Source organism: Embiotoca jacksoni, unplaced genomic scaffold, assembly GCF_022577435.1.
Source record: "Embiotoca jacksoni isolate LCO1_2020_lvr unplaced genomic scaffold, fEmbJac1.0.p SCAF_60, whole genome shotgun sequence".
NCBI classification, from domain to species: domain Eukaryota; kingdom Metazoa; phylum Chordata; class Actinopteri; family Embiotocidae; genus Embiotoca; species Embiotoca jacksoni.
Window position 1 is genome coordinate 489895 of NW_027185415.1, and position 14148 is coordinate 504042.

Here is a 14148-nt window from a genome sequence, read left to right on the forward strand (position 1 = left end):
TTTTTTTGGTTCCTTCTTTTTTTACCAATTAAGCTTAACTGGAGTTGGACTTGTCTGCACTCTTAGATCAGGACTTGTACTCAGGAAGCCCAGCCCTTAGATGGCCACATGCATGGCTGGGTGAGCCGCTTTAATCCTGCGTTTTTATTTTGTACTCTGGTCAATGTCAGCCAGAGGTCAACCTAGTTATAAAATGATTGGCTCAGCGTGGCCGCGGCCGTCTTTATTTATCTGCCTCCAGTCCAGAAGCCTTTGAGATTGAGCTGCAGTGCAGAGCCTGTATTTAGACTTTATTTAAGAAGATTGGCGGTGGCCGGCGGCTGCCTCCTCCCGTCAGCCGTGTTCACCGATGGCCGGCCGGCCGGATCAATACGACACAATTGAGTTTTCCAATCTGTGGTCTTTGGGAACGCAGCCGTAGTACTTACAGGGTGATCGCCCCTGATGAGGTCTTCATCAGGATCTATCGACAGATTCATTTGAGCTGCCTCCTTCCATCCTCACGACATGTTTTTTTCACACTGTAAAGTAATGGGACACTAAAACCCTCTTTAAAGTTTTCCAGCAGCAGAACAAAGATCAGACCGGCGCACATACCTCAACTCAACCCCAATATTTACTCTGCTTATTTCCCATGTTTGTGTTTTTATATCTTTCACGGGGAAAAGTAGTGTTTTATTTCTGCGCAGTCATTTCTAAATGTTCACTCTGTCACCCGACACGGTTTAAAACCAAGACTTCAGATTGGACAATAAATAAAACATGAGCTGTAGAAAGGAGGCTGGAAGCGGAGGTCTGCTGTTGGAGGCGATGCCTCAGTGACCCGGCGGCCGATGAAAGGGACTCTGGAAATTTCCAAATTATTTCATATTTGATTTATAAACAAGCCGCGGGGGTATTGGATATCACACGCTAATGCACACTGGTCACGTGTGCACTTTTGCAGATTGGTGGGACGGTCGGCGGCGCGTTTGATGTCCACGTTGTGTTTTCTTGTCTGGAGCCGAGCTGCTCTTCAGAAAGCCGTAATCCTCTCGGTATTGCTGCACTTCACAGCAGCCTGCGTGACTCCGCTCCTTCTCCCACTTGTTGTTTTACCTGTTTTTTATTTTTGCCTCCCCCTCCTGACCTCCCTCTCTTCAGAGACGGGAGGTCCGGGTGGATCGGACAGAGGTGGCGTCCCGGAGACGAAGGAAGATCTGCTGCAGCATTAGGATTCACATGGAGGATCTTATTAATGCTGATAGATGATACTTCAAAGCCTCATTTTTTAAAGTGATAAAACAAGAAACTTTTCATCATTTGTTTTGAACCTTTTCAGAGTTTTGTCCGTCGTCTTTCTTCCCAGTTCATGAATGTGTTGACACCAGAGGACCTGAAACCCAGTTCCTCTGGCTTCATGCTAGCAGCTCTGAGGCTGTTCAACATGCCGTCAGCATGATGGAACGTTCACATGGACCACTTTGGTAGTTTGTTCTTTTAGCCCTTCACAACCCGTTCATGTATTGTTATTAGTTTGCAAGGCGTTTTGTCACAAACTATTTCTGATGATTTATGAAGCCAACGACATGCAGGATGTGATCTTTGAAGGTGTTTGAAACGTGAACTCATCTCGACATCCTCCTTCTTCAGTCCGAGCCCCGTCACTCAGAGAGCAGTGTGTGTGTGTGTGAGCAGCAGTGTGTAACATGAACTTTACACACTGTGACATTCAGACGCAAACAGAGAAGCACCGGAGATATTGGAAAGAAATGAGCACTTTTAGTGGCAGATTAAAAAAAGAAGACACAATTACAACATTGCGTCTCTTTTAAGTGTTTCTTTGTGCATCGTCCAACTGTCAATCAAACCCAGTAACAGTGTGTTAGATGTTAGTGTCACTCACAGCCTGTTCTTCAAAATGTACAGTATGTGAATTATAAATACGGACCTGTTACACCTGTCAGTAAACACCAAGTCCAGACACCTTCAGAGTTAAAGGAGCGGTGTGGAGGATGTAGATCGGAGATCTGTCACTCTCTCCTTTAAGGCCTGTCAATCAAAGGTGTCCAAAAACACTCACCATCAACTCTGAAGGTCCTCCTTCACGACGCGACACGACGAGTCTTAGCTTCAGCTGAACATGCAGTAAAACATCATCATGAATATTATTTTCCTCCTCTAATAATCGACGCCCTGAACTCCTTCACACTGAGCCGGAGATAGCCAGAGACCTCCTGCTGTGTTTCAGTGACTGACGGTGTGTGTGTGTGTGTGTGTGTGTGTGTGTGTGTGTGTGTGTGTGTGTGTGTGTGTGTGTGTGTGTGTGTGTGTGTGTGTGTGTGTGTGTGTGTGTGTGTGCGCTTGTGCTTCCTCAGAGCTGTCAGATGTTGAACCCAACGTTTTCCTGAGGCCCTTCCTGGAAGTGGTTCGCTCTGAGGACACCACCGGACCAATCACAGGCCTCGCTCTTACCTCCGTCAACAAGTTCCTGTCCTACGGCCTTATAGGTAAGACATGTTGAGGTCGGCCCTGAACGCATCCTCTTCATGTGTATGAACACTGTGATTGGACGTATGGTAAAATGGAAGAAGACCATAAACAACAGGTCTTCATCAGTAGACATCAGGACAGGTTCCTGAACGCCTCTTTTTTGATGTGCTGGTCTTATCTGACACGGGAGCCGTGAACACAGATTGAACTGTGATGAGGTGAGACGTCCTCTCTGTTCACCAAGAAGAACAGCAGCCTGAATATTATTCTTTATACTGACGGGAACATATTTGGATGAGACACCTTCCTAATCTGTCACATTTTAAATGGGAATTGTGATTTAATTACTTATTTTTTCCACAGTCACTATTTCTGATTACAATGACATTAATTTAACTGTTATATTTAAGTAGTTATTCCCCAACACTGATGGTAACACGGCAGAAGTGTTGTACATTATAATTAATCAGGGATATAATTATTTGGGACGATCACGCGGAGTTTGTCTCGGATCTTAACCAGGTGTTAAAAACATCTGTACGAGCATATGTAGCATATGTCCCGGCGGCTTGGACTTATTTTGTTGAAAATACATCCACAGATCTGAGTCTAAAAAACATCCCGCTTGATTTATACACGACGTATTAAAAGTCAAGTGTGTAAATGTGTAACATGCTGAATGTTGTGTTGGAAATAATCTGAATAAATTAGACAACAAGAGGAAGAGGATCCTGATATTTAGTTCGAAGTATTGATGTGGATGGAGACTGAAGACGGACTTTACTTTTCATCAGAGTCCAGCGAGTTTCAGATTTAGATTTTCAGGAAGTTCTAGAACTAGAAATAATAACAGGAGTTATTAATAGTTATTTCTGTCATTAGTGCCCTTTATGTCTCTGTTTGAAGTGACCACTGTAATTTCACTTTGTTTCTGCAGAATGTCAAAAACATTTTAAATCCATCATTGTTGTTTGACAGCTGCAGGTCACGATGAAAGACGTGTTTTTTTTATTTAGAATAAAGTGAAGTTGGTACGGAGGACAGAATAGAGGCCGTGGATATATTTCCTGGTGGATAATCCAGAGGTGCGGCAGCAAAGACATACTAACCAGCAGGTAAACGAGGAAGCTAGAACCAGAACCAGAAGATCCAGCTCTGATTCCAGCCTCCTCTCTTGGACCTGAACAAAAACAACAACCTATCATTCTTTTAAAATAACTTAAAAGTGATCGACATTCATTGTCGTTTATTGTGTATTTAATACAAATCCAACTTTATTTCTAGACTGTAACCTGGAGGCTTTCAGTAAATCAGGTGTGTTCACCTGTCAGCAGGTACTGCGGTCTTTCATTACATGTTTGATAGGATTCAGGTCGGATCCAAGAGGATCCTTCAGAATAATTAAATGTGATTCCGGGATGATTTGAACTGTGTCGGGGTCATTATCATGGATGACCTCTGACCTCTGACCTGTGACTGAGACACAGCGTCTTCAGGTCTCATTGTACCCTGCACAGATCCATGGCACAGACAGACGCAGCAAACCCGACCCAAGTCAGAACCCCCCCTCCCCCTCCCCCTCCTCCTCCTCCTCCATTTAAAAAGGCTGAATGACGTGTCAGAAAACCAGTTTGAAATATCACTATAATTTATCTTTTTTTGGGGGGGGTATTAGAATATCTTTGTAGAAGAAGTAGTAATTTATCTCTTTTGACACTTTCTTTGCTTGATTCTATAACACACCAAATGAGAAAATGTCTTTTAGTTTCAGGACTTTTCAGGAGGAGTTGATCATTGTTTCAATGAGCTGTTAGGGGACCAACACATCTGTCCATGTCTCTCTGATATCTGTCCTGTCATAACTCCTCCCATGGAGTCCATTTTAGATATGAAACACCCGTCCAGGGAGAAGCACGGTCCTCACCGTAGGGACATGTCTTTTGTTAGAATGAAAGCAGAAGTTAGTATTTATGAAGTGAGCTTGCTGTTGGGAATGCTGAACAGATATGAGGGTAGAAACAGCGCTGGTCCAGTCAGGTGCTGCCACCTACTGGCCGGAAACGAACCAACATCTTTGACCAGCACGTTCTGTGGTCATCTCGTATGGATTTACTCAACAGTTGAACAGAGTGAGGTGTTCATGTCATACTTTATCTGCTGCTTGTGACTGGACATGATGCTGCTGCTGTATTAGTCCGATGCTTCAACGGTTCCTGTTTCCAGTTTGTCTGGTGAGGTTTTAGGTGAACAGGCTGATGTTCAGGTGATGTTCAGAAGCCCCACATACCTCCGTTGTTCCTCTTTATTGTGGGTGGTGGGTTGAATCCGATCCTCCCTTCAGTCCCCGGCACCAGCTTCTCCTCCTTCCTCCTCTTTGTTTGTCTGAGGCTCCAGGGAAGGGCGAAGGAAGTGGTGTCCCTCACCCCCCCAGGTCATTTAGAGAGGTGGCTGCTCTCAGGCTGAAGTGTGCCGGCAGGAAACCGGCCGCTGACGGATATCATCTCTCCTCTCGTTGCTCGCCGGTCCTCCTCGGTTCCTCCTTTGTTCTCCCTCTGGTTCTCCTCCCCACCTCGGCCACCGGACCACCGAGGGCTTAGAGCGCGGCTCAGCTGAGGCTTAAGCTGCAGCCGCTGGCAGCCCAGATGAGCTGCAGTCCAGCTGCAGTCTGAGGCTCCAATCAACGCTGGTACCTGAACGCACCAGCTGCTTTCATTTAAATAGTCCTCCATTCGCACGGTCAGCAATATTACACCAACGAGGAAAAGAGAAACACTCCCCACTCAGACTGTGCTAATTTTATTTTAATATAAAATGTCTTTCGCAATTTGGTGAATATTATTTTCATAAGTTTTGATGTGAAGCCTCTTTTTAAAGGATTCATTACTGAGTCTTTGTGAAAGAAGTAACATAAACACTTTTTTTTTTAAGAAATTGAAAAAAGAATAATCTCAAAAATACAAAAGAAATCTGTAGAAAAAATACAATAGAAAAAAGGTTATACAAGAAATTTTTTTTATAAAAAAGGATAAAAAGAAATAAAAACATCATTATTGATAACGCAAACCAGCAAAGCACACTTTGCTTATTCGTTATTTAATGTTTTACCAATCCTTCTTTTTCCTATTTGTTTGCAGTTATTATTTTTTATGATTTGTTTTTGGGGGGTAAAACATACAGCGTGGTATTTAGAATAAGTACATCAAGCTAAGACACCAACACTGACAGTGAAGACGTAGATTTTATGTTTTCATGCATTTCTTGTTATTATGATCATTGATGAGGCTGTTGGTGAGCAGCCGTCCTGAAAGGTGAGCGTGGGCCGTTCAGGTGAACAGGTGAACAAACTCATGTCTTCTCCGGTCAGATAAAAAGCAGCAGCGCCTTTGTTAGCTTTCTAAAACGCTTCAGCTTTTTGTTTATCGCTCACGTAAAAAGCAGCAACTCTCCTTTCTGCTCACTCACACTCACGTCTCTCATTTCTGTGACCAGAGTTTGATATTCTTAAACTGCTTTATGCAGCAGCTGCTTGGATCCCCTGTTGACTTTACCCACATACCCTCAGGCACACACACACACACACACACACACACACACACACACACACACACACACACACACACACACACACACACACACAGAGCCTCCCCTTCCCTCTGTGTTATTTTAACAATGCCCCCCCCCCTGTGGACACCCCTTGTATAGACTGTGCCAGGAGCAGGATTAGTGTTTTATATCACTCCTGACATTCTGCTCGATCCCCCCGTGGCTCCAGTTTCTCGTCTGGACGTTGGATGTTTCAGCTCCGCCTCCATGCTTGTTGTCGCCCTCTCCTCTGGAGGGATGTTGGCATTGCTCCGTCTTAACGGCCTCCACCACACATAAACCACTTCTCAGCCGTTAACCCACTTCTGACTGATATACTGTCTGCAGCTCGTCACAGCAGCAGCCGATCGCTGGACGACCTCCTCCGACTCAGTAGAAACACCTATAATAATTAGAATATTGTTATTATTATTTTAGTAAATACATGGATCTCATCTGGTCATTCAAACAGCGCTTCCACACATAGCTGCCCATGCCCCCCCCCCATGTCTCCCATGTCCTCCAAAAATTACATTATTGTTCTACTCTGAGAACCCTCCTCTCTCCCATTATTCTCTATCTGTGTCTCCTTCCACCCCCCCCCCCCCCCAATTCCCCCTCTGCTTATTAGTTAATGAATTGCTGCCCCTGAGGCCGATGGGAAAGGAAAACAGGCTCCAGGCAGGTCGCTGGCCGACCGCTCAGGTTTCAAAAACACTGGCTCCTGTTGCTCCGACTGCCGGTTTGTCCCGGTCTGCCTCCAACTAAGGACCACATCTGGTCCTTAGGCCCCAGGGTGGGACAGAGTGGGACAGTGTGGGACAGGGTTGGGCAGCGTGGGACAGTGTGGATGGGCTGTACTGGATGGGACTATTTGTGTTCATGAGCTGTTACAGATGTGTTTTAGAGTTTGTTCCAAATGACTTACTTCCATTAGTACACTCACATTTAGTGCTCGTACATGTTAGTACACTCACATTTAGTACTTGTATGTTAGTACACACATTTAGTACTAGTATATGTTAGTACACTCACATTTAGTACTCGTACATGTTAGTACACTCACATTTAGTACTCGTAGATGTTAGTATACTCACATTTAGTACTCGTAGATGTTAGTACACTCACATTTAGTACTCGTACATGTTAGTACACTCACATTTAGTACTCGTATATATTAGTAAACTCACATTTAGTACTCGTAGATGTTAGTACACTCACATTTAGTACTAGTATATGTTAGTAGACACATTTAATACTCGTAGATGTTAGTACACTCACATTTAGTACTAGTATATGTTAGTAGACACATTTAATACTCGTAGATGTTAGTACACTCACATTTAGTACTCGTATATGTTAGTACACTCATTTAGTACTCGTACATGTTAATACATAATACACTCACATTTAGTACTATTTAGTACTAGTATATGTTAGTACACACATTTAATACTCGTACATGTTATAAACATACTCATGGCTTCTAATCAACAGCACTATAGTGGTATTAGTGACTAACAGCTGCAGTGTCCTCAAACAACGCAATCTGAAAATACCTCTGAGTCGGTGTTCCCTCCTTGCGTAGCCAAGATGGCAGCTGGCGTTACATACTCCATTTGGTTATATCATTTGGGTACTGTTTGCATACTTTACGCTGTTTGAAACTCGGCCCTTGTTTGCCGAGTTTACGAACAATTGTTGCTGGTTAGTTTTTTTATGTTTCTCGTGTGCATTTACATTAAATATAATCTCTTGGAGTGGATTTCCACCAAATGCATCACAGGAAGGACTAGTTACACACCGCTCCACCGCTTTTTACTGACGTTTGAGTTTTGAAATGAGTAGCCAACCAGTACACGGTGTCCTGGTTTAGTTTGAAGTAGCCGGTATCAGTCCCACCGCCCAGCTGTGCTCACACTTCTCTGAAGGAAACCGTGGACATGGCAGCTGCAGATATTAAACGCTTTTCCCCTGATGATAATCGAGCCGGGATGTAACAGTCCAACTGAATGCTAGGGATGAATAATGTTGTCCATATATACATGTTACTTCATCACATTGTTGACCAATCAAGTTTCAATGAACCGTTAAAATTGAATGAAATGTGGAACAATGTTAACCAATGACACGTGCGTTGGCTGTAAAATCAGAGCTGGTTGCTTGATTTGTGAATGAAATAACACAAAATGACGACTTCAGTGAACATTGAGGATCCCCTCCCCCGTCTGTTGGTATTCAAGGATTAGCTCAACACAGCGATCAATCAAATCCTTCACGTCCCTGATTCTTCTTAAAGTGACTTTTTTACTGAGTAATTTACCGTTGAAGATTGACTGTAGGATGTAGTACTGTATATACTGTGTATGTATATAAACATCTTAACAAAGGTGACCACCACAAGCAGTGTTTGGGCACCAGGCCTGCACCAGGAAGGAGCAGGGTCAATGTTTGGCTTCCTCTCATTTGAGCTGTCTCAAGATTTAGGAAAATAAAGTTTAGGAACAAAATAAAACTTTTATTATTACCGTTGAATTATCAAAAAAATATGTATCAACACCCACCGATACACAGTAAAACCAGAAAATAATGTAATGACTGTTTACACTCTTAACTGGCCTTTTCTCCAGAATGAACCTGCATCACTTCACATGTATAAAGTCTCCTGTTGGTTTGAACCGCAGGTCTTAATTTTGGAGTATGTGCTTTTAAATACTTTTACACTGGTATCTGTGTACAGCTCCATCTTGCTTAAATAAATACGTTTTTAACGACTTTTCTTTTCCTCCGTTGTGTACGTAAAATGATGCTGACAGAACATTTGAATCACCTTTTTATTCAATTCAATTCAATTCAATTCAATTCAATTCAATTCAATTCAACTTTATTTATATAGTGCCAAATCACAACACAGGTTATTTCATGGCACTGAACACATTAACGTCCTTACAGCAAGACTTTACAATATTATACAGAGAAACCAACAATTCAACAATTCCACAATTCCCACATAAGCTAGGAGGCATTATTGAATGCTGCTCAGTAACCACAGTGTAACCTGAACACTGAGTTTCTCCTCAGTGTCTCCCGGTCCTCCTCTCGTAACACGCCTTACTAACGAGATACCGATGTGACTGTTTGCAGATGCTAACCATGAAGCAGCAGCGGAGGCCATTGAGAACATGGCGGACGCAGTTACACATGCTAGATTCGTGGGAACCGACCCGGCCAGCGATGAAGTGGTTCTGATGAAGATTCTGCAGGTACCACATGTTTTATGATGGACCTAATGGACCCGACAAACAAGGTTCAGGTCATCTGAGTCCCTGTACAAGTAAATCCAGTTCAGCACAGCGAACGTCCATTACAGGACATTTTTATGGAGCTTTAGTTTTGAGTTTTGTTGAGACTGTTAAACAGAAGCATACCATAAAATAGAAGGTTGGAAAAATCCTCCAAAAAAAAAAATCTAAAAACGTATTATTAATTATAATGTCTTTCTCTTGATCGCTAGCAAAGTCTCGTTTATTATCGGCGATATTCAATTCACCGCCTTCCCTCTGTAGCCTTGTTGTAAACGTGAGTGTTGGTGCTGCTTCAGGTGCTGAGGACTCTGCTGCTGACGCCGGTCGGAGCCCATCTGACCAACGAGTCCGTCTGTGAGATCATGCAGTCCTGCTTCAGGATCTGCTTCGAGATGCGCCTCAGTGGTGAGTCACTAAAAACCTGTTCCACTGGGAAGCTCGTCGTTTCTAAAGAAAACCTCTCAAGTCATCCATCCATGGACAATACGTCTGCATCTCCGGGTGGGAAACGGATGGTTGATGAGGTGACTGACGGCAGGGGAACACAATCTCATACAACACCTTATGTTGTGTTATGTTTGCAAATTTAAGACTATTCAATAAACTTTTATTTGGTTGTAAAATATTGAATCTTTATCCCACCTCTAAATGATTAAAATAACTTGTTTATCTATTAAAACCCTTCATTAGGGGTCACAAGCTTTCCTGCATTAAGAGAATTTAGGGCTGAGGACCAGAATTTAATGACATTTTTTTGGGTGGAGGACTGGACGCAGCCAGCGAGGCCTTCAGGGAACATCGGGACATTGTAGCATCTAGATTACACGCGAGGCATTCAGGGTACAACAAGTAATTGTAGCAACAGAAAATAAGGTGGGTTAATCTCTCCCCCTCTAAAGGTTCGGACTCTAATGAGTAGATGAATTAAGTTTAAGCCACGTAGGTTCAGAACCATGATGCTTCGGTTCATAAAGTTTATTATTATTATTGCTAATTAAAAGATTACAATCATCCAATTATCAGCTATTGATCTTTATTCTTCCTCTCCCCATGAAATTAATATAAAAATATTCAATAAAGCAATTTCCATTCATCTTCTTAATCTTTTTAATGATTTGTTCATTAGTCATCAGCAGGTTTGAGGTTCCGAATCTTCTTTGCATTTAAATGTCTTTAAATGAAACTGAGTGTTTGAATCTGAGCGGTCTGAAATATCCAGCATGAGTTGCTGCTTCTCTGCTGTCTCAGCTGCAGGTTATTGAGACGCCCTTCTTCTCTGCTTCACGCTGTTAAATGTGTGTTTGTGTTGTGTTTGCAGAGCTCCTCAGGAGGTCGGCTGAACACACACTGGTTGACATGGTGCAGCTGCTCTTCTCCAGGTAAACCGATGGCAGACAGGTGACGAGGATCAACATCGTCTTATTCAACATTATTCTGATATGTTAAAGTTGAGTGTTTCCTTGAGGACTATTGTGATATTTCTAATCTAATCTACTGCTGCTCTGAAGGGTTTTTCTGTTACACTCCAAAAGAAGAAGGTTTGGAAAGTGGAACTTCAAAACGTAGTTTCAAACCTCCAGTATTACGCTGTGTGATCAGGGAAGCAGGGTGGCTGCTGCCTCTCTCCTCCGTCACCCCGGGTTACCGATCGGAGGTGTTCGGAGTACTTCTGTCTCCGCGGCCTCATAACCTCCTCTAACATCATGAATTTCATTCTGCACCGTGAGCGGGGTCAGTGGGCCGCTGATGAACTCATGAACAACATGATTCTTCCTCTGGCATTTGTAACCCCCCCCCCTCTCCCCCCCTCTCCCCACTCCCCCTACACACACACACACACACACTCACACACACACACACACACACACACTCACACACACACACACACACTCACACACACTCACACACACACACACACACACACACACACACACACACACACTCACACACACACACACACACACACACACACACACACACACACACACACACACACACACACACCCCAGAGTGCTGGTGCATCAGACTTCCAGTCACATTCAGTCTCAGACGAGGGAATGAGCCAATTGAGATGTACACCGTATGATCTGCATATAGATGAAGCTCGTCTCTGCTTAAACACAAAGCTCCAACCCCCATAAATACCAAGGAGCATCACACACACACACACACACACACACACACACACACACACACACACACACACACACACACACACACACACACACATCCATCTTTAGCTTGGCCGGAAACAGTGTGAGGGAGCACAGCTGGAACCAAGCTCTGGTGTCATTAACCTGTTCTCTCAAGGGGTGTGTGTGTGTGTGTGTGTGTGTGTGTGTGTGTGTGTGTGTGTGTGTGTGTGTGTGTGTGTGTGTGTGTGTGTGTGTCCACCAGGACTACTAGACGCAGGATTGGTCACAAACAGCTGGATTACGTTCCCTCTGTCTTTACTTTGGACTGTGGGAGCGTTAGAAGTCATAAACTTCATATTTCCATGCTGATCTCTCTCTCTCTCTCTCTCTCTCTCTCTCTCTCTCTCTCTCTCTCTCTCTCTCTCTCTCTCTCTCTCTCTCACACACACACACACACACACACACACACACACACACACACTTTCTGCATCTCCTTTTGCTGATGTTCAACCCCCCACCCGCCACTTGTCCCCACACCCTGAATAATAGACATTCGAGTGTGTCTGCCCACCCTCCCACCTCCTCCTCCTCCCACCTCCTCCCCCTCACAGAGTAATGAGCAGCAGCTCTGTTCATCTCTTCAGGAGGATTCTTAGATTATCATGTTAATCTGTTGGACCCACAGATCATCCAATAATCGTGCTCACAAGACAACACTCTATTAATGTCAAGATGGGGTGTGTGTGTGTGTGTGTGTGTGTGTGTGTGTGTGTGTGTGTGTGTGTGTGTGTGTGTGTGTGTGTGTGTGTTTTTGAGCTTTAGAGTCTACAGGTCGGGACACTATGAGACGTTGAGAAAAGAAAAGCCGCCTGTGTTGCTCATCAAACACTGAGAAGGTTTATTTGTAGTCAGGTTGACGTTCCCACCATCATATTAACTTGTTCATTGGTTTCAGACTCTACGTTCCTCTGGATCATTAAAAAAAGGTTCATTTGAATCATTTGGAACCATTTTCATTAAAAAAAAAAAGGCTCAAAGATTAACGGATGTTTCAAATAATTGGCGGTTAATTTTCTGTCTTCAATTAATTGATTAATCAACTAACTGTTACAGGATTATTCACCTCAAACTTTAAAAGCTTTTTCACAGATTTTAGATTTTTCATAGAGCAAATAATGAACTGATCAATAGATCAAATAATCAGCAGATGACTCATATTTGCAGCCTTAAGTTCCTTGTATGGGCAAAGCTGCATAAACACTGGATAATACATTTGTTTTTCCTGGTGACCCCTCCATGCTCCGCTTTAAACCTCCCAGCTGGACGCTGCTTATCCACATACACATATCTGTTTTAATAGGTGGAGGCGTATTCATCATGTGACTAACAGATCTATCTTTGGGTAAAGCTAGGTTGCGTCTCTAAAGCAGCTCTTCCTCTACAATATGTAAATTATCATTGTGTAATATTAAAAGCTTTAAAAAAGAACCCACTACTTTGATAGTGGTAGTTTGGATCGCATGTTATGTTATAAACTCTGATGTATAACATGGATTAATTTATGAAATGTCCTGCTGCTCCTTCAACACCCAGAGAGGTCATGTCAGGACAAACACTGAAACGGACTGATTTTATTCCTCTTTATTGGGAATGAACATCGGGCTAAAAGCGCTTTTCCTCTCAGAGACGAATCCTCTCAACCTTTTCTAATCAACTTCTCCCAAAGACTGTCTGAAATAAATCTTTGTTTTTGTTTTTGCAGAATACCCCAGTTTAAGGAAGAATCCAAGAGTAACGTGGGTGCCAACATGAAGAAGGTAACATGACAAACATGTTTCATGTATGTTTGATCTCTTTTGCTGCTTTTGTGCTTTTTTTCTCCCGTTTTGGGTTTTGCCATCGTCATCGTGCAGGTTTTGGGTTTCTGTCTGTGGCTGTAGAGCAGTTATGATGTCATAGCATCACTGAACACAAAACACAACACTGATGAAACGGTGTGTTCAAGGACTGGTAGTTGTGATGAACCTGAACCTCCCGTCTCACGGTGTTCCTGCTCCTCCCACCTCGGTCCTTCACCTCCAGTTCAGCTGAACCTCGTGGAACTTTTAGTCTTCTGTTGAAGTTGTCCATCTTTGCCTGTCTGCCTGTTTCCTCCAGCATGCAGGACACTCGTATACTGGATCTAATGTGTGCAGAGCAGCGTAGTCAGAGTTCACACATGACAGCAGCAGGTCAGCCCGGCCTCATGGTGGAGCACCAGGGCGCCGCTTTCCTCACGCTGAAGTCTGCCGTTAACTTTGAAGCAGAGGTGAATCAGTTGTTCTGTAATTCCACCACAACACATTTCAGTTGTGTTAACTCATAACCGCTGGAAAACACAGGAAACCTTTAACGGAAATAGAAGCAAAAAGATGCAGAAACCGAGGCCTCGCTGAGTTGGTGGAACGTTCAGAGGCACGAGGTGAGAAAAGTTCACCAACCAGCAAGTCCTTCATCTTCGATTCTTCTCTTTTGTCAAACCTAAATGTATTTGGTGAAAAGAACTTCTAATGAAGCTTCAATCTCAGGTTTACTTCGCTGGTCCTTATTTTGGAGTGTGGCACCGCGACGGGCCGGACGTCTAACGGCTGTCCTCCATGTCAACGTGTTTCTAT

General features: G+C 43.4%; 1 protein-coding gene across 1 annotated transcript in view; it reads left to right on the plus strand.

The window, feature by feature from the left end:
* gbf1 (golgi brefeldin A resistant guanine nucleotide exchange factor 1) overlaps window positions 1–14148 on the plus strand; it is an 82857-nt gene that overhangs the window by 37393 nt on the left and 31316 nt on the right. The window contains 5 exon segments of the mRNA XM_069174643.1: window positions 2358–2489; window positions 9199–9317; window positions 9656–9764; window positions 10678–10738; window positions 13257–13311. Of these exon segments, the coding sequence (XP_069030744.1) occupies window positions 2358–2489; window positions 9199–9317; window positions 9656–9764; window positions 10678–10738; window positions 13257–13311 (476 nt within the window).